Here is a 21,938-nt window from a genome sequence, read left to right as displayed (position 1 = left end):
CGCACCCGCCTCTTCTGGGTGCCGTCCGTCTCAGGCTTGAACTTCTCATAGTAGTCACCCAATTCTTTCAGGATCTCTTGGTATTTGGTGTCGATCTCCCGCATCAGCGAGACATTCCTCTGCAGGTCGAAAGGCAGTGACTCGATGTAGTCCAGGTAATCCTCCACATAGTTCACCAGGTGGATCTGCTCCCCTTTGGCAGGACTCAACATGGTTCACCCCAGAGGTCCCCGGCGACTCGATGGCTTTCCGCTTCCTCCACCCCCCCGCCCCCCTCAAACAGCACTGCAAAATGCAAAGCTCTTGCCCTACCCCCCCCCCAAGCCACTTCGGCCGGGCCAGCCAGCGGCTACATCTGGCGCCCGCTGCGCCGCCTCCAGGGCCACAGGAACCCCTGTGCCGAGGCCGAGCTTTGCTTAAGTTTTAATACTGCCTGGACAGAGGGTCTATTCTACATCTGCAGGGTCAGTCTTCTGTTTCTAGCACTGGCTACCTGCTGCTGCTGCTGCTGCTGAATCTAAGCCTGAATATTTACTGGCATCAGCTGTTTGTTCTTCAGCATATTAGTAAAGTGATCATTTAGAGACATCTTGGTGGTGCCTTTTAGCACAACTTTCAGCACTGACTTTGTAGCCATCTTGAAATACTGAGAAACAAAGGAGTCAGACGCCAGGCCTCCTCCGGAGGAAGCGACCACTGCTGCTGCTAACCTGAGCTAACAGGGGCCTCTGGGGCTAACTAGCTGGGCAGTTAGGTTAGATGCTCAAACAGTATGCTGCAAAGCTCACTCGTCCTGGGTTGCTTATCTGGCCAGCTGATCCTCCTGCTCCTCAGGCCTGCTCTTTCTGCGCCGCAAATTCCTGCTTGGTGTCCTTATGATATTATGGAGACCTAATACAGTCAAACAACCAGAGTTCCATCATTTCCATACACAAAATACTTCATCATAGTCCTACACAGTTTACTCTTGACACAAGAAATATGCTAATGTCAGGGCAACAATACACGATTCATCAGGGTGAAAAATCCAGGATTGAGGAATGGAAGGCCTGAAATAAGAAACCCCACAGTGCGAAGTATGTCAAGGGTATCTGTACACCCCTTGTAAATTGTGAAATTTTTGTTTCTGAACTTCATTTTATTTTGGTTTTTCGAGACAGGGTTTCTCTGTGTAGCTTTGGAGTCTATCCTGGCACTCACTGTGGAAAACAGGCTGCCTTCAAACTCAGAGAGATCCGCCTGACTCTGCCTCCCAAGTGCTGGAATTAAAGGCATGAGCCACCAACGCCTGGCCTGCACCTCAAATTTTAAGATTTCCCCTTGTCTCACATTCCAAAAGGCCACAGTTCAACACTTTCATAAGAAAATCATTAAAAGTGAATGTCCAATGTCCAGGAATTGGTGGCACATATCTTGAATCCCAGCACTCCAGAGGCAGAGCCAGGATGAGCTCTGTGAGAAACAAGCCAGACTGACCTACAGAGCAAGTTCTGGGATAGGCTCTAAAGGAATACATAGAAAATGGATCTCAAAATATAAAAAAAAAAAGTAAAATGGAATGACCACCAAGCTTAGATTCTTAGGAAAGCAAAGACATGTTCATATAGGAAGACAGCACATTCCTATCATTCAGGTTTTTAAAGGTTATATCCTTTATCAGAATGCAGAGATGTGTGTCAGGAATTTCATGTGAGCTCTCAGAAGGGAGAGGTATGTTTATCTCTAGACAGAATAGTCTACTCTCCTACAAACCTATTTCCAGGACAACCAGAGCTCTTACAGAGAAAAACCCTGTTTCCAACATCCAAAACCAAACAAGTGAAAAATAAAATAACAAAAGAAAAAATAAAAAAGAATGGTTACCCAATGACCACACTATATCTTTAGGATATCTTAGTAATTTTGGGCAGCTTTTCCCACAACTCACACTGACAAAAAAACGCACTAATGAAGCCACCAAAAATGGGAATGTTACTATTCTCCAAACTTACCTCTTTCTAGGATGAATTTCAAGGTAATTCCAGGAAGCAATAAGAACGGATGAGTCTCCAAGTCTCTGCTTTGCTCTGCTTCAATTAAGGTTCTCTGCAATTTCACTTCCTTTTATACTGCCTGGCTTCAGAGTCAATCAATGATGCTAATGATTTGAGAATGAGATTAGACCACACCTCCTGTACCTGGGTGTGGCAGTCAGGACTTTCTTCCTATTAATCACTAAGTGGAGCAGGAAGGTCTCCAGGGCCAGACAACTTAATTGCCTAGGAAGAACAAGAATGGCCTTTTGTATGTTAATAGATTGAGAAAACTAGAGGGAAAACAGTAAACTAACATGCTAACTAGGGATGGAAAAGCCCCTTTCCCCTCTGCTTGAATTGCAGATGGAATCCTACCCCAGCCTCAGCTCTGCATCTTTGTGTAAATCTTGATGATGCCATGGAAGGACAGCTTTCTTTTGCTTTTTTTTTCTTCAAATGTTTATCTTGTAGCCTAGTCTGTTCACAATTTAATTAGGTGGATGACAATGATTTTGCACTCCAATTCTATCATTTCAAACTACTCAGTGTTTGCTCCCACAGCTGTCTGGAATCCTTTCAGGTTTTCTGTCTGTTTTGTCTTTTTGTTGTTGTTGCTATTCTATGTTTTAAGATTTTGTTTCACTGTTTATCCCAGTCTGTACTGGAACTCCTTTTGAGACCAGCTAGACCTCAAACACATAAACAATTGCCCTAGGCCTTGAAGATCTGGGATGAAATACTGGTGTCCTCTAAGTGACCTTCTCCCAACATGCTAATTATTAGTTTCAATTGTGACACCTGATTTATGTGTTTATTTTTCTTTCCCAATTTCTGTTGTCTTCTATCAAAATACACTTAATCCCAACATACAAAGATCAGTGTCTACAATTTCTGAAGTCTAGTCTTCCAAAACAACAACACTAATTATTTTGACTGCTGAAATGTCAAGATGCTGTACTCCTGGGAGAATTTAAAATTTCACATAGTATGAAAGACCTGTAAATTGTGCAAATGGATTAGACAAAATGTGCAAAATGATTGAAACTTCAATATAAATATTGCATGATTTATGTGCACTGGTATTCATTACTGTTTTTATATTGTATATTATAATAAATTAAATAAATGGAGTTATATGTCTGAAAATGATTGTTTTCATGAGAATAATAAACATATCAATGAGTGTCACTATTCACTGCCTTCCTGAGAATTTCAAGGGACACATTCAACCTAACAATTACAATTCATAGAGAAAGTCAGTGGCCTTTAATCTCAGCACAAAACTTTAATCCCTGCTCAGGTCTTTCTTCAGAATACTAAGTAAACATATGTAGATGGGTTTTTGTGAGCTTGAGCACAGCCTAGACTACATAGGAATTCCTGTAGCTTATCCTAAAGAGACAGAAAGTCTCTTAAAACAACAGTAAGCAAAAAAAAAAACAACAAAACAAAACAGGTGCTTGAAGCATTGATGTAGTCCTGTAACCACAAAATTGAGGAGTAGAAGCCATAAGATTAGAGTGCAGTGTCATAAACAATTATTTGGTGATTTTTTGTGAATACTGGGCTGTCAGAAATCCTGTTTTACAAAACCAACAAAGTGAAAAACTGTTCTGGGCTGGGCAGTGGTGGTGCATGCCTTTAATCCCTGCACTTGGGAGGCAGATGCAGGTGTATCGATGTGAGTTCTAGACCAGCATGATCTACAAGAGCTAGTTCGAAGACATCCTCCAAAGCCATGAAGAAACTCTGTCTTGAAAAACCAAAAAGGAAAATACAAAAAACTAATATGGAATAGAAATGTAAACAAGCAATCTAGGAGTGCTCCTGTTTCCAACTGCCTTCCATTGCCCTTCTGGCAACCAGCTGAATACCGGTGACTTAGCACAGGGTATCCTAACCTAGCAGGTCCATTCCAACCAGAGAAAGCTTGCATCCTAGTCTCCTTCTCTGCCCACAAGTCTAGTAAGAGTGGACCTGTTTTGGGCCCTCCTCTGGAGCCCTGCTCACCAGGGACTGAGCACAAGAGATGCCATCCCAGCAAATCCAAGCACAAGCCAGTGACTGCCAATGCCCAGCAGATACTCCATCCTCCATACAAGGGAAAAGGAGAGCCATCAGAATATTAGACCTACATACTACCACCCGAAGGCAACCTTGGTCTCTTAACCAATAGGAGAGGAAAAGACACTGGTAGAATGGATGGGAAGAAGACAATATAAAAACACATTCAAAAACAGAAACACCTATGAGATAATCAAAGTCTAGGGACTCTACAACAGTGAGACCTGAGCATCCCAAAGCAGATGAAGCAGAAGACAATGACCTTAAAAACAACTTCTTGAAAAAGATAGAGGTCCTCAAAGAGGATATGCAAGAAAACCTTAAAAAATCAAAGAAAAAAATATATGAATGAAATCAACATATTTCTTAAAGAAAGCCATGAAAAAACAATCAAACCAATGAAAGCAACAATTCAAGACCTGGAAACTGAAATAGAGATAATGAAGAAAACACAAACTGAGGTACGGTTGGGATTAGAAAAGCTGGGTAAACAATCAGGATATTCTTATATTGAACAATCTCTGCATCATTGGGATGAATCCTAGTTAATCATGGTGGCTGTTTTTTTCTGATGTGTCTGTGGATTCAATTTGCCAGTGTTTTATTGAGTATTTTTGCATCAATGTTCATGAGGGAGATGGACATTTAGTTCTGTTTCTTGTGCCTTTGTGTGTCTTGGTTACCTAGGTTTTTGTGGCCTCGTAAGAAGAGTTTGGCAATGTTCCTTCTGTTCAGATTGTGTGAAAAAATTTGCAATGCATTGGTATTAGCTCTTCTTGCAAATTCTGGTAGAACTCTGAGCAGAAACCATCTGGTCATGGACTTTTTTTTTGGTTGGAAGACTTTGGATGACTGCTCCTATTTTGTTCATGCTTATATGACAATTTAAATTGTTTATCTCTTCCTGATTTAATTTTGGTAATGGATATTTATCCCAAAAATCATCTTTATACTTTAAATTTTCCAATTTTGTGGAGTACAAACTATCAAAGTATGACCAGATGATTCTCTGGATTTTCCCACTTTCTTTTGTTCTGTCCACCTTTTCATTTCTGGTTTTGTTAATTAGCATATTCTCTCTCTGTCTTCCATCACTTGTATTTTGTTGTGTATGCTTGCATCTGTAGTTGTTGATGATTTACTCAGCTTTTCTATTTCTAGCATTTCCTCAATTTGTGTTTTCCTTATTTTCTCTAAGTCAGTTTTATTGAACTGTTTGAATTTTTTCCTTCATCAGTTTGATTATTTTTTCTTGTGTTTTCTTTAAGAGTATTTTTGGTTTTCTGCATTTTTTAGTTTAAATTTTCTTCCATTTCTTTAAGGGATTTTCTCATATCTTTTTTCAGGGACTCTATCATTTCCATGAGATTTTGTAGGGTTATTCTCTTCTGTTTCATCTTTGTTGGGATGTTCAAGGATTGCTGGTGTAGAGGGCCTAGAATCTGGTTGTATCACACAAGTCTTTCTGTTGTTGGATGTGTTCTTATACTTTTGTCTTCCTGTCTCTTCTTCTAGTGGGTTTAGGAGGAAATCTTCCTCTCCTGGTGTTTATGGGTTCTAGGCTCTACCCTTCCCACCCCCTCTCTCCCATTTTGTGGAGGGGCAAGACCACAATCTTGGCCCATGAAGCTGGCTGCTTTCTACTGCCTCCAGGGCCTTCTGGGTGATTCAGTGGCAGGAAGGGACTAGTGGTAGAAGGTCACGGGGTACGAAGTGGGCAAAGTGTGCTAGAAGAGCCCTTGGCTCTTACCTCCCTATCAGAAGGTAGAGTGACAGGACCAGAATTCATTTGAAGGAATCTGAATACATATTTGATACCTTAATTAACTTTTTCTTATAGAAAGAAGGACAAAGCCTTCCTTCAGCATTTCAGTATGCTGAACTAGCTTGCTGAGAAGCTATATGTTGCAAAAGAGATCTGCTGTGATCTGCCCAGAAATTTGACATGTGTTTCCCTTCAAACTTCTTATGATTATAAGCACTTATGTAAGAAAAATATGGTCAGAATAAAATGAGTTCATTTTTTCAGTCCTGAAAAGCTCTTTCTGAGATAGGCAAATTGTCTCCACATGTTGTCTTGACAAATAATATATTTGGTTATGTTTCACAGGATTAGGGTAAGTGTTTTAATAATCTTTATAGCTGGATCCTTCTGATTCAACCTTTTAACAATGATTCTCTACCTTATTAAGGCTGCATTCCATTGATACAATTTTTCATGTTGTGCTGACACCCAAACATAAAATTATTTTTGATGAACCATCATAACTCTTATTTTGATACCTTTTAAATTGTAACATTGTAATTACCTTACATACAAGATCTATGACTATTGTGTCAGGTCATGTACCCTCCCAGGCCAGTAGTGTTGACCACAACAGATAGAGAACCATTGCATTAAATGTAGGATTAAATAGGTGGCCAAAATGTGCATCATAAACAAATCTTTGATTTAACTTTGTGTGTTTTCATAAATTTTGTTGTCTTTAGAAAAGACAACAAAAGTTGTGGCTTAAAACAAACTGTGTATCAGAGAATGACAGAACTTCTGAATCTGCTGCCCTCACACCCAGGTGCAGTCATTGTAGAACTGGAAGATGCCCTCAGGGAATCTCATTGTTATCAGCTTTATTCTGCCCTCTCACACTCACATGTGCACTTTGTGACCAATATTAGGATAGGACCTTATTTGGAAGCATAAGGAATATTGTGGTTCTCATTCCAAATTCTGTATTCTCATAAAGGCTAGTATTTTTAAAGTTTAAAAAGAGTAAAATATCCCCTCAGCCAAAATCTAGAAATCTTTAATGTTCAAATCTGGACACCCTGAATCCACAAAATATAATCTCAATGGGAAAAAGTAGACTGGAGAACAGGCCATAGGAAAAGGGATAAGAAAGCCAAATTCTGTGGAAGGGATAATCCATAAGGTGTGCCAACAAAAAAAAATCTTCACTGTGAAAATGCGCAACTTCTGTTGATATCAATTTTAGTTGATGGATTTATGAACAGTATCTATACCTAGTACACAAATGGACTTTAGGATCACATTCCTCATGGAGGTCCACTCTCTCTGACTATGCCCTCCCCCAAATAATATGACAGTGTATGATGATCCCCCATGGAAGGCCTCACCATCCTGGGGTCTGGATGAGGGGTGGGACAGGGGTGACAATGGAGAGCTTGGGAGGATGAGATGGAGAAGGAAATAGGATTGATGTGTAAAATAACATAGTTTCTATATATAACATATACATTAGGAAAAATAAATTGAAGCCTCCTGGTGATTTGCTCTAATGCTTCCCCCAAGCACCAGGTACATTGAGGAATATCATGATTCATCCACAAAAATTGTACTGGATACTTGTATACTTTTCATTCTACACAGGGAAATCACCAAGTCATACATAGATCCCAACAAATCACTCAGCCAAAGCACACAATCCTGTTTCATAATATAGCTATTATTCCCTTTTTATTTCCTTATGATAGTTTCTTGAGTTTATCCATGAAAAACGTTTGCCTTTGTCATCAACTTCTCATTTCCGTGGGTCATCATTTATATAGCTACCATGACTTCCTAAATTTCTAGGGGTCCTTTGATTAAAACTATAAAGATAGTGAGGGAACAATAATGAAGCTGATGTGGTGGCTCCTCAGAGTTACTTTTAGCAACTGAAGTTTTTATTCTTAGCTAGATTCCTGTCTACTCATATGAAGCACATTGGTGAACTTTAAGCAGTAAGCATCTGTAGGATGGAAGATGACTGAGAAGGCAATGCCCTTAAATACAAGCCTAAGACACGTGTTTGAAACCATAGCATGCTAGCAAAAGTCACTGGGAATGGCAGGTCAATGTCAGTAACACCTGTAAAGAATGAAGCTGGAGACTAGAGAATGTTTAGAATCTGTGGGGTCTGACAGATTGGTATATAAAGCCAATTTTTCAATGTAAAACTCAAGAAGTGACAACTAAGTCCTGTATTGTCCACTGGATATATGAATCTAAGGCAAAAATCAAAAATTCAGAAAATCACTCATACACACACAGGAAATGCAAAATATACTAAAGAGGCATTTTCTTTGTATTTCTTTTTATTTATTTCATATACACCAGACAAAAATTATATAACAATTTTGGCTTTAGAAACATGGTAGTGAAGAAAAAATGACACATCTTCTTTACTGGCACATGACAATGGAATGTGACAACAGATGGAGCAATCCTGAAGAGACATGTCACATTCCAATTGCTGCTTGCTGTTAAGAGGCTACATGTTTCTTCATGTGCAGAAAGGACACCAAACCTGTATCCCACCCATCCTGTGCCAATGAACTGTACACTGTTCATTCTGAAAAGTGGTAATTCCTCCTGTGCCTGTGGTATGTGGATGGCGGGCAGAAGCTTTGATTATACAGGGAGCAGTTGTAAGGCTTCAATCCTGTGAGAAACTTTTCATGAGCTAGCAGATTATTTTTATGTCTGAATGGCAATCCACATATATGGCATGTGGAAAGCATTTTTTGCTTGTTTATGAAAGAATCTACATTCAGGTCTGAAGGATTATAGAAGCCCTTTTGACACCTGGTACAGATAAACGACTTCTCCCTCTTGTGTCTTCTCTGGTGGGCTAAAAGCCTAGAGGGATATTTTAATGCTCTGGGGAATTTCTCACATTTGTAAGTCTTAGACTCTCTGTGGATTCTCTCTTGGTTGCCCTTATGTTTGGATTTCACTTCATGGATCAGGCAGTCTTCAGACTGTTCTGGCCTGGAGATAATCTCTGGTTATACCTCCTCCACCAGGAAACCTACAGAAGAAGATGCCCTCTGAGACTCTTCATGGTACCTTGAGGTGACTTGATTTGATTTGTTGTAATCCTGAGATATTGCATCAGAAACATCCCCTTACTCAGGCTCAGAACCATTGTCATTTTGGATAATAAAAATGGAGTCTATATCATTTCCAGGACTCCTCCCACCACCATTTATTTACTAAGATTTAAGACATTATTGTAGCCATCTTCAATGTCTTTGTGTCCTGTGGAAATAAAACATTGTATGATACTGTGACCAAGACAGGCTCCCCACACAATACCACTCCTCTTTGCTAACTGATGCTCACCTGTTGTGAATAAAATTTCTTGGGGTATCTGCAAGTGTGTTCTTGCATTTTCTTGTGTTGATGATGTTGCTGATTGCTATTCTTTCAGAAGGTTGTTGACTTCTTTTAAGGATACATTCTCAAAAATGAGGGCTTTCTGTCCCTGCATGTACACAGAAAACTATAAGCAGAATCAGATGACAATTATCAGTGAATCTGCATTTCATTCAATTGCATGGGATCACTGGACTATGGGTTACCTCATTTGTCTACCGCTCATTTCTAATGCTCTTATCTTGATACTCACAAGTTATGATCCCTAAATTAACTAAATTAACTACTAAGTAAATATTCATAAGTTTTGCATCTCTGTTGGCAAGGAAAAGGTAAAGTTTCTATAATGTCTGCCTACAATATTATATTCAACTGATCCGTATATTGAGAGAGGAAACATAATGTTGGTCCAGACTGGACAATAGGATCTTTCCACTTACAATAAGGCCTTTCATTGTTCCAAGGATTTTCTCTCATTGCACCCAAGATATTGCTGCTATCACAAAGTTGTTTTATTAGTAAAAAGATACCAAGGCTTGATATGATTTGCACATTGGCAGTTAGAAATGCATATATACAATGTTTGAAAAATTTTACCACATTGCCAATTCTGTCAATGACTTAGAATTATGAAAACGTACATACTGAAAGATGATCTGATTTAATTACATCTGTATTAAATATTTCTTTTTTAAAATTTGCTTTGTAACAGCCTTACTCATCAAGAAAATTCATATTGGTGTGACTGTGTTGAATATGAATTTGAGAGTCTAATTTCAAGATAAGAATTTATATTCTAAAATTCTGGGGTGGGGGTTGGTAGTGTATCTTAGAATGTGTGCCTTGTAGCCTAGCCTGTTCACATACTCCCTGATTAAGAATGACCTGGAACTACAATCCTATAACTTCCTTATTCCCAGTGCTAGGGTCCCAGACCTGCCTCACTACATTAAGCATCCTTTTTCTTTGCCTGTTTTTTGTTTGTTTGTTAGTTTGTTTTCATGGTGTTGCTCTTCTCTTTTTAGACCCCCCAAAAAAAGCCCTGAATGTGCTATAACTAATAGACAGTCCAGGTTGACCTAAAAGTGACATAAATTTGACTTTGAATTCTTAATTTGGGATTAATAGCCTGTGCTATAAGGAGTGAATTTCTCCAAATGTTCTAATTGGTAGATTCCATTGTTTCCCCTGAAATTTATACATTGAGACCTTATGCCCTTAGGTTGAGGTCTTATATTAAAATGATCTTACTCACAACAGAAGAGACAGAATCCAAATTCCATCATATCCAAGACTCCTAGAAGCACAGTGACTAAAATTTCTTAAGTCTAAAGTCTTCTAAATCCACATCCAAAACATTTGAATGTTGAAGCCTCAAGATGAAAAGCTGCCATGAGAGAAAAAAAAAGGTCATGTGAAAAGGAAAGAATTCCAAATATAGCAAATGGATTCTCTAAAAGGTACAAAATTTTAATCTTCAGTAAAAATAAAATTCATGAAATGGCATGGCTTTGGTGGCTCATACCTAGAGGCAGAGGCAGGCTTATATCTGTGAGTGGAAGTCTAGCTGGTCTACAGAGGGAGTTCCTGGACATCTGGGGCTGTTACACAAAGACAGTCTTTCTTGAAAAAACAAAAAGCAAAACAGCAACTACAACAAAAGCCTGATTTGTCTGCACTGGTATTCATTATGTTTGATGATAATTTTTATAAAATTAAGCAATGTTGGTGAGAAGAATTATTTCTATGAATATATTTGTTTTCATGAGTATAATAAACCTACTGTAGGCCTGGTGTGTTGGCTCAGGCCTGTACTGCCAGCACTTGGGTTGCAGAGGCACATGAATCCTAGTCAATTCCAGGCCAGTCTGGCTTAAAAGGAGAGTTCCAGTATACACAAGGCTGTTACACAGCAGGAACTATGTCTGTAGAAACAAAACAAAACAAACAAACAAAACAATGAAAATAAAACATACCAATGTGTGTCCCAGTGTTTACTTCCTTTTTGAGAGTTGCAGTGGTTACAATTCAGGGTAGCCACAGGAATGGTTGCAAAAAGGCAGTGAGTTTTAATCACTTGAACACACCTTAAATTACAACACTAAGTAAACACAGGCTGGTGGATATCTGATTTGAGGCCAGCCTGAGCCACAGAGACACAAAGTCTCTCAAAACAACACTAATTAGGAAAGGAAACAAAAGGAATGTTTGAAGTAGTATGGTAGCCTTACAACCCCTGAAGTAAGAAGCAGAAGCACAGGATTGGAGTGTAAGGTCACCCACAATTAATGAGTTTGGGAAAAGACTTGGCTACAGGAAGACATGTTGCAACAACAAAAACAAAGATGAAAACAAATAAGCAAAGTAAAATAAAAGTAAAGAAGGACAAAGAAGAGAAAATCAAAACATCATCTACCTTTGCCCACACAGCTTTAATTCCCACCCAGATCACTGTCTTCACATTATGTCTTTAAACCTCATGTTTTCACAAATGAATTACATGCCAAACTGTCTAACAACAGAGAGGGCCTGCTTCAGCCTCTACCTTTTCTATTGTATACATCAGACACCTCCTGGGTGCCTCCTGTCCTCTGTCTCATTCTAAGGTTAATGGATCACAACATTGAAGAAAACTGATTTGACCTCTCTCAGAAGCTATCAATCATATGTAGCTTGTTGATCAAATGTGGAAAATTAACAATTTTTATCAAAAGTATATTGAATATGTAAAGAAGAAGGAAAGAATGAACACATGGAAGAAGGAAAGAGTGAGGAAATGAAGAAAAGATTCCATTTTACCGCTGTAAGTTATTACTGATTATATTAGGGCCTTTGTAGAATTAATTAGATTAATTAGGAAGAAATAAATTCCATTCTCCCACTAATCGTAAAGTCCTGCAGTTCTTCCTAAAAGTCTTTTCAAGTCTCATTTCTAATCACAGCAATAAAGCCAACTCACCATACCAAGCTAAGGCTCAGGTTTATAATTGTCCAAAACATTTTTTTCCTGATTTTAACTCTTCTTAGCCAGTTATCTCTCTAGCTCAAGCTCATGCTGGAAGGGATACCTCCTTTACAGATGGTGCTTTTGAGGATAGGCCAGTCCTTCCGCTAGCACTGAGAGCCACAGAATGGAGCCGCCTGGCCAAGCCCACAGATGTGGGATTCCTGAATCTGCTTCTCACTCAGTGTACAAGGAGGGTAATGACAGTCATTTTAGGTTCAGGAATGCTCATACTCTTCCAGCATATCACCATTTGCATACACTACAGGTCACATCCGGAACAGGGAATTGTTCTTCATAGGGTTTTGGGGAAAAAGCTGGACAGCAAGTCAGTATAAATTATGCTCCCTTTGTTTGTTGGATATGTCTTCAGCTTTGGGTCACAAGCCCTATGCTACAAATTGTAGATTGTCCAGGTGACTGTCCACAGTCACTGTTTTGAGATGTACCACATGAAACCAGGGAGGCACCCTTCACCTGCGAGGTTCCCACAGCAGCTTATTCAGAAGCCTGGCAGAGCCCTTCCCAGGTTTCTTATTGAAGGCATATGCTAATATTTTAGCATCATTTCCATCAGCTTCTACTTCCATTCCACCTTCAAAGGAGTAGCTCTCCAACACTGGTATGTCTTGCTCATTTTTCAGAGTGTTTTTAGTCTTCCTGACAACCTGGCAGAGCTGCATGAATCTCAAGTTAAAGTCGGTCATGGCCATCCCTGCACTCTAGGTGTGTGGAGCCGCTCCCTCCAGAGGCAAAACACTTAGGAAGGAATAAATGGATGACTTTGAAATAAGGCCAGCTACTTGTGAAAAGAAGAAACAGCCATGATTCTTGGAAAAAGTTTTAACTAACTGAGGCTCTTGGAAAGAGCACTCTCACCCTGGTGAGCTGCCTGCAGGCTATGCAGTGTGCTCTAGATTTCCCTGTTTTGAGAGCTATCCCCTCTGTAAGGACATGCATCTGGATGAACCCACCCTCTAAAAATGGGTGGGGGCATGCACAGAAAAACATGCTATGTCATCACCATGTCACCTGCCTCGCATTACGGCCTGTGTGAGGACTCTGCACATTCGTTAAGCTTCAGTGCGCATGCTCAATCTTCCCTTTAAAAGATCCAGCCTCCCCCCTCTGTCTGTCTCCTCTTGGGTTGGCTGACAATCAAGCCACATCCTCCCCCCATTTCCTGTAAATAAACTACACAGGGGTTGTTCAACCACAGTTTCATTTATTTACAGCTGCAGTTGCAGCAAAAAAGAATAACATTGGCACCCAGGATGTGAAAAGGCTCTCTCTCCCTGTCCTTTCTCCAGTGGCCTGCTGGTGGGCACATGGGAAGGCAAGGGGACTACTGGCTTATTTCCTAATGGGTGGCCCCATGAGTAGCTGTTTGCTCCCTTGGTGGCTCGCCACTGTGGAACTTTTGGGTTTTTCTGTTTTCTTTTTGTTCTTTTGGACAGCTGCCTCCCTATTTTAACCCAGGGTATATCGGGCTGAGCCCCCTGGCACCCTTCCCAAGCCAACCGGCATTCAGAGAGGGGATTTTGCAGGTTTTTAACTTTTTCACCCATGGGAAATAAACCAACGAAGGAGATAAGCCCATCCACTCCACTGTGATGTCTTCTAGAAAACTTAAAACCCTTACATCTCATGCCATATGTTAAGGCATCCAGACTTACTTATCTAAGTACAAAAAATGGCCTAGGTACTTCTTAGAGAACCAGTCTCACTGGCCCCCAAAGAAGACTCTAGACCCCGAAGTTTATGGCATTTATCTAACTTCTGTCAGCAAACCGGAAGATCGAAGGAGTTACCTATGTACAGGCCTTTTTCAGTCTATCTGCTAAACACTCTCTCTCTCCCTCCTTATCCCCAATTCTTCCAGCTATGGAATCTAAGCCCAAAATTTCCAGTCTCTAACCAAGCCCTCTGAAGCCACTGCTAAGAATCCTGACCCTTCTATCTCTTCTGCTTCAACTGTTCCTGCTCCAGCTTCTCCTGATTAAGCCTCTTCCAAACACCCACCCCTAGCTCCAACCTTTAACCCCATACAACTCTCTCTCAAACAGGATCCGGACCTGCCAAAGTGGACCGGCCAAAATCCTCTCCTTTGGGGAGGTAGCCAGGGTGGATGGGGTGGTTAGTGTCCATGTTCCCTTTCCACTGTTGGAACTCGCTCATTCAGTACAGTTTAGGATCCTATACCACTAAAGTCATTGCCTTTATAAAGGAATTTCAATACATTGCTCAGTCTATAGTATTACTTTCTATGATATTTTCATGATTTTAAGTAACAATCTACTACATGAGGATCGCAAATGAGTTTGGGATCATGTGAAGGCATATGCAGATGAGATACATCAAACTCAACCAGCTTACCCTACCAGGAATGATGCTGTCCCAGATAAGGAACCCCACTGGGATTATAACACCCCAGGTGCTAGATTTTGGCTAGAGACCAGTTTATAACTTGCCTCATGACTGATCTCCGTAAGGCTTCCCTAAAGCCCATAAATTATGATAAGCTTCTAGATATAGTTCAGGACAAATCAGAGAAACCCTCTCAGTTCCTCCAGCACCTAAAATAGGCCTTTATGCAGTATACTAACTTAGACCCTGAGGCACCAGAGGGAAGACAACTTCTTATGACATGCTTTTTTCTCAGAGCTGCCCTGACATTAGAGCTGAACTTAAAAGTTTAGCTAGGAGAGAGGACCGATAACTCCACAGGATGAGGCCCTATGAGTGGTGTTTAAGGTGTACCATGGGAGAGATAACAAGGCCTTAAGCACAAATACCAGAAGCTAGCTGAAGCCATCCAACTGGCCATGACATCTGCCTGGGGTCCCTTGCCCCTCAGGGCTCGAGGACCACAGCACCCATGCTTTAAGTGTGGTCAGGAAGGGCACTGGGCCAGGGGTTGTCCGAACCCCTGTGTGCCACACAAGCTGTGTCCAAGATGCCGGGAAGAGGGCCATTGGTCAGTCAACTGTCCCCGTTTCCCATGTGACAAGAGGACATCTAACACAGACCTCCCTGCAACTGACATTTAACCCTGGCTATGGACAAGGCGATGAATGACAGGGCACAGGCTCTCTTAACCCGACTACCATTATCTCTGAAAGGGAGCCCCGGGTAGACATTAAAGTATCAGTGCTGTCCATCTCCTTCCTTTTGGGCACCTGTGCCACATACTCAGTGCTAAAGGAATTTTGGGACCCACTTGTCCTTCTCATCTTCCTCTTGTTGGGGTAGGGGGACAGCATTACTTTCCTTAACGGACTCTACTACTTAGCTGTATTTTTAGGGGAATTCCCCTTACTCATTCCTTTTTGGTTGTACCAACTTGTCTGGTGCCTTTACTAGGGAGGAATCTTTTAGCTATGGTAGGAGCTTTTATTTCTTTTGCTCTCCACATTCACCTGACACCAGATCCACCAGCAGATCTCCTCCTCCTCCTCCTCCTCTCCTCCTCCTCCTCCTCCTCCTCCTCCTCCTCCTCCTCCTCCTCCTAGCTATTCCCCTGCAGATTCCAGTATGTCATTTCCTTCACCAGCCTCTCAGGTAGACCCCAAGTTCCGGGACACCCAGAACCCTTCTGTGGCTAGATACCATCCCCCCATCCCCCCATTTTCATTCAGTTACAGGACCCCTCGAGGTACATTGCTCAAGTTCAGTACCCACCTCCACTCCAGAGCCTTAACGGTCTTAAACCTATCATCTCTGACCTCCTAAGGAAAGAGCTGCTTCGTCCAACCTCCTCCCCTTTTCACAACCCTAGACAGGCAGTTAAAATACTGAGTGGGACTTATTGTCTTGTTCATGACCTATGGCTCATTAATTCTGTGTGGGTGCCTCTCCATCCTATTACTGTAGACAGAAAAAACTTAACCGAGTCTATTGCAGTTCCTTCTACTAAAGAGGAGATTTTATCATTTCTAGGAATACCTGGCTTCTTGCACTCCTGGATCCCCTCTTTCTCTCTCCTTGCCTGCCCCCTGTATGAGGTGGCTCTCAGACCTCCACATGGACCTCTCCTTAAACCTGTTACTAAGCCCTTTCAGAGACTTAATCAGGCCATTGTTGAGGTCCCAGCCCTTCATCTACCAGACTTAACTTTTCCTTTCTCCCTCTAGGTAACAGAAAAAGAAGGGTTTGCCCTTGGAGTTCTAAGTCACCAGCTAGGACTTTCCTTTGCACCTGAAACCTATCTGTTGAAGAAGGTAGACCTGACTACTCAAGTATGGCATCCTGCATATGTGCTTTAGCAGCTGCTGAGCTCCTTATCCATGAGTCAAATAAATTAACCTTTGGGTCACCCATCACTGTCTTCTCCCATCACAACCTGTCTCATCTCCTAACCTACAGAGGCTTACAAACTCTACCTCCTTCCCGTGTTCTTTCAATCCAGGTGGCATTAGTAGAAGATGCCACGCTCACTTTCCAATCTTGCCCCATCCTTCACACATGCAGGTTGGCACACTACCTCAGGCCACCTATACCTGGTACACAGATGGCAGCTCTTCTTTACATGAGGGGACGCGTAAAGCAATCTATGGCATAGTGTCAGATACCAGGGTGGGGGAAGCACGGGCACTCCCTGCCCACAATACTAACCAACAGGCTGAATTAATAGCCCTCACCCATGCCTTCCAATTGGCACAGGGGCATTCTCTAAATGTTTACACAGACTCTGAATATGCTTTTCATATCCTCCTGTTCCGCTCAGCTGTTTGGAAGGAATGTGGACTACTTACTACAAAAGGAGGATCCATAGCTAACTCGGGTTATATTATCGCCTCTCACCTCCCCAAAGCTATAGGAATTATTCATGGCCGGTCACATCAGACTGACAGCTCTGTTATCGCTAGCGGCAACAACTGGGGTGATGAAGCAGCTAGGGATGCAGCCCTCCAAGGCCCAGATTTACCTCACCCACCACAGGAAATCCATAGACTACAACCCAAATCCTCACTGCCTCCTCCTGACATCAGACAAATTCTGTCCTACTTAGACCAGCTCTTCCACCCTAACAGTAAGGCTCTGTCTCTGCTTGTCAAGGCTCACCTCCAACCTACTTCTGATGTCTTAAATTTCTTAAAAACTATCACTGCCTCTTGTAAATCCTGTCAGATGCCAGACCCTAACTCCAGGTATCAAAGCTCCCCTTTTCCCACCCACCAGTCCAGGGGCGCTCTCCCAGGGACTGACTGGCAACTTGATTTTACCCACATGCCCACAGTCACGAGAGTTAAAAACCTCCTGGTACTAGTAGATACTTTCTCAGGGTGGGTAGAGGTATTTTCTACTACTAACAAGAAAGCTCAGACAGTCTCTGACATCCTTCTCAGGGAAATTATTCCCTGGTTTGGGATTCCATCCTCTCTTCATTCAGACAATGGTCCTGAGTTTACCTCTCAGATCTCTCAAACCCTGTCTAAAGCTCTCAATATTCCTTAGCATTTTCATATTCCATATCACCCTCAGTCTTCAGGGAGGGCAGAGCAAACTAACCATTCTTTAAAGACTCTTTTAGTTAAAATGTCACAGGAACTTCATGTTGACTGGGTAAAGCTTTTGCCTCTGGCCCTTTTCAGGCTTAGGGTTCTACCTAAACAACCACTTTTCATTTCATTCTTTAAACTCATGTATGCACAGCTGGCTCTAACTACCTGCCCCACACAAAAACTCTCACCTCCTTTCCATCCTATGGGAATTTGCTGACCACTCTACCTCGACCATGTAATACCCACTGTACCTCTCCAATTAATATTGGGGATCAAGTACTTCTTTCTCCTCCAGACCAGAGCTCCTCCCCCCTGTCTCCAAAGTGGAAGGGCCCTTTCAAAGTAATTCTTGTCACTCCAACAACAGCTAAGCTTGAGGGCCTTCCCCACCAGGTTCACTTATCCCACCTCAAGCCCATTTTTTTTTTCTCCACCTGAGACTCACCCTTCCTACACAGTTTCTACAACAGGACTCTGTACCCTTAAGTTTCAGGACACCGAAATCATCTACTTTGCCTCCCATTTCAGAAGAACAAGAAAAAAGGCTGATTTAAACTCTTCTACACCCTGCTCATCAATTTCCTAAGTATCCCACAATAACTTAAAACTTTTAATCCAACCGATTAGCTGTTGTTACAGGTATACCAGCCTAAAAGCCATGGATCTAAAGATACAAGGTCCACCAAATGTTTGTGGCTTCTGGGTAAAAGTAACCAGAAAGATTCCATACTATCTAGATGTGATCTAATGTATCTAAATTTTATGTTTTCACAAACTTTAAGGATTTTTATAAGTTCCAGGAAACTGAATCAGATCCAAACAAGTCAGATTCACTCCAGGTAATATTCAAACTTTCCCTGGTCCCAAATTCCCTTCCCTCATCTTGCGACACCTCCAGGACCCCTCCCTCATCTTACAGTCTTGCCTCAAATAGCAAGACCTAAGAAAATTTTTTTCTAAACTTAACCTTGTCCTCTACACTGTGAACATCTTGCCAGGTCTAAAAGATGCCAGTGAGTACCATACAGCCTGGACTGCAATGAAACAACCATCTACCCCAGTATGTGGCAGCACCCCAAACTTCTCAGACTCCCCCAAAATGGTCAACACCCCAGGTCAGCAGGAAGCAGCCTTGAGATTTCTTCATCCCTACTTCCATAATGTGCCAGGCCCAATTCTCCAACTTTTATAATAAACAACAGCCAGGATTGCAAGAACAATACACCTGGATGACCCTGCCCACCTAACGACAAGCAGAGCAAGCAAAGGAAAAACTTGCCACAGCATCACCATGCACCTGCCATGCATTGCCACCTGAGGACTCTGCTCATATGCAAAACCCCAGTATGCATGTGCAACCTTTCCTTGAAAAGGTCCAGCCTTCCATCTTTCTCTCTCTTTGGCTCCTCTTGGGTTGGCTGACAACCCAGTTCCATCCCCCCTTCAGGTAAATAAACTCCACGTGGGTTGTTCATCCATTGTTCCTTTCTTTATTTCAGCAGCTGCAGCTTAAATAGAATAACAGGTGGCCCATGCTTTTTATCCAAGTACTAGGGAGTCAGAGGCAGGCATAACTCTGAGTTCCAAAGACACTTGGAACAGAGTGAGTTCCAGAACTATATAGAGAATCCCTGACTCCAAAAACTAAACAGTTTGCCTCTGATGGAATCAAAGTTGTGTGCTACCATGCCCAGCAGCAATATATTCTCACATGTAAATTACCTTATGTAACTTTATATAGTTAAAAATGAATTTATTTTAAAATTAGCTGTGGGAGATGGAGGGAGTAGCTCATCATAGAGAGCTAGTATAGAGGGATAGATAACTGATAGATACAACCACATCTATAATAGTATCTTCATGGCATCAAATCACTGGCACATAAAAGAATCCCTGAACTTTTATTTAAAATGGAAACCTTTACTGATAGTTTTGGATTACAGAGATTTCCACAAAAACAAAGTCCACGACACTGATGTATAAAGCTCCAGCACATGAAGCAGCTTTTCATTAAGAAGTTTTAACAAGTTAAATACTTAATGAAATTGAACAACTGAGTAAAGAGCCCCTTTCTTCTTCCACTAAATGTAATATTATAAAACTATTTGCTTGTTAGGTCATAGACATAGCACTGGAGAGGGGATTAGACATACCAACTGCAGCTTTTCTCTTTCCAGGACTAAGGCAATCAGAAGTGCTGTCTTATATGCTGTCTAGTATGGTCAGCAAGGAACTAAACATCTAGCAAGCAGCAGTCCCATGTAGGAAGGAACAAAGGATTAGCTTCAAGATGGCCAGACTTGTCTAACATGAGTTAAGGCTTTTTTATGTACCCAGGAGCTACACTGAACTAAGTCCTTCATGGAGAACTTGCAGAGTTCGCAACACGAGTATTTTCCAGTTTCTTTTTCTTTTCATTCAGTTTCCAGAATACTCGTCTTCTCTGTTCTGCCACATTCTCGGCTTGCCTGGCAAGCCTGTCTGACTCCAGGAGCGCAGCCAGTCTCTCCCGGATTATATCTACCTTCTGGGCCTGTCTTCGGATGTCTGTAGTAGTTACCACTTGACTGCTCAAAGATGGCAATGGTGGAAGAGCGACTGGTAATGTTACCCCTTGACTAAAAGAAGATGGCGACAGCTGAACTTGTACTATGTTTTCTGAACTCAGTGGTGGGATGGAGGTGAAGTGTGGGGAAGTGTGCAGATTATTAGCACCACTTGAAACTTTGGCTTCAGCCTGTATTCCCCCTTTACTGTCTTGAAGTAGATATTCCTGCAGTCTCTTAAATGCACAGAGCTGCCTGGGTTTCTCCAAATTCTCTTCAAGCCTCTTCCTGTATTTGATGATATTCTTGGGGTGGGAAGTTATTCTAGTCACAGGACGTGGGAAGATGGAACTGGTCATCCTCACAGGAATCACAGGAGTCACACAAAATCGGTGTTTGGCCTTGACCTTCTTCTGGGCAAACTGGGTCCCCGTGTTGTGTAAATCCTGGGGAATCATACTTCTTCTGAGCCTTCCCTTTGAAAACAAACTAAATGTAAACAACAGAGGATGGAATCTATTTTTAGCTATGCATAATTTTCTCTGTTCATGGATCTTCTACCATCCCTTTTCTCTGAAGAAACAGGTCTCAAATAAGAGCATGGGCTAAAGTCATCTGTGAAAGTTTCTAAAATACAAAAATGTCTAGAGTGGATCCCAGAATTTGAATTTTTGGTAGATCCCCAATGTTTCTGCAATAAAGGCTCTAGTTAGGAGGCTTCTGGGACATCTATCTCCTGTGACTCTCAAGGATAGGAAGCCAAGGGTCTCTACTAAGCCAGGTACACAGATTCCCTCCATCTTCCTTTAAGAATGAAAATTTTCTTTTCTTTCTTATGATCACTGCATGTTTATCTTCTAAACCTACCCTCAGTGAGGTACAGTTATCACTCGTACAGAAATACATAGTCTAAGTCCATCCAAGCATGCATTTCACAGAACAATTCCTTGACATTATGGGCCAATGAAGTACATTTTAAATTTCTTCCAACAAATTTTAACAAGTAGTTAGCAACTTTCCATGAGACATGAGTTTGTGTCAAGTACAAGTATGCAAATAATTAAGGATATTTAAATACAAAGATTATTTAAATTGAAAAATGGGGGAATTACATAGTACCACAAATCAACTTTTATAGATAATTATTTAAAGTAAAAAGAAATTAAAATTTCAAAAAAATATATAGAAAAAGGACAAGCATGAACATTAAACAATTAGTGTGAATTAAGTACTCACAAGCAAAGGATGTCTTGGAAATGAATTTCCCCAAGATCCTTGCATGGTTGTAGAGCTTCTCCTAAAAGTTTCACAACAGAGATGCAGTCAAGGCCTGGGTTGCTGGAAATAGCAGTGTCTTTATCTTCCAATGTTCCTTTTATATAGGAAAAGAGGTGGATAATCAAATCAAAGATTTCATTTTAGAAACCTTATAAACTGGGAGTGATACCACACACCTTTAATCCCAGCATTTGGGATGTAGGGGCAGGCAGATCTCTGTGAGTTGGAGTCTAGCCTGTATACAAAGCCAGTTCCATGTGAGATGAAACTATTACAAAGATAAAGCCAGTATCAAAAATCAAAACAACAAAAGGTGGTTTATAAAGAACAGTTGTATATTCTCATCAGTGTATGAGTATGCAGACAACA

The 21,938-nt window shown here is 41.3% G+C and overlaps 2 protein-coding genes across 2 annotated transcripts; both read right to left on the bottom strand.

Annotated features, from left to right (window-relative positions):
* Nucleotides 1-349: 349 nt before the first annotated feature.
* LOC100764236 (chromatin target of PRMT1 protein-like) lies at nt 350-637 on the bottom strand. The gene is given in 1 exon segment (XM_035449131.1): nt 350-637. A coding segment is annotated over 1 exon segment (288 nt).
* Nucleotides 638-20,104: 19,467 nt separating this feature from the next.
* On the bottom strand, nt 20,105-20,749 carry LOC103158728 (putative methyl-CpG-binding domain protein 3-like 5). Its single transcript, XM_027433728.1, has one exon. It carries the CDS (start codon nt 20,747-20,749, stop codon nt 20,105-20,107), a length of 645 nt encoding a protein of 214 aa, XP_027289529.1.
* Nucleotides 20,750-21,938: the final 1,189 nt, after the last annotated feature.

This window comes from Cricetulus griseus, chromosome 9, assembly GCF_003668045.3.
Source record: "Cricetulus griseus strain 17A/GY chromosome 9, alternate assembly CriGri-PICRH-1.0, whole genome shotgun sequence".
Classification (NCBI taxonomy): domain Eukaryota; kingdom Metazoa; phylum Chordata; class Mammalia; order Rodentia; family Cricetidae; genus Cricetulus; species Cricetulus griseus.
The sequence above is the reverse complement of the archived record's forward strand: the minus strand, read 5'-3'. Positions and strand labels throughout refer to the sequence as shown.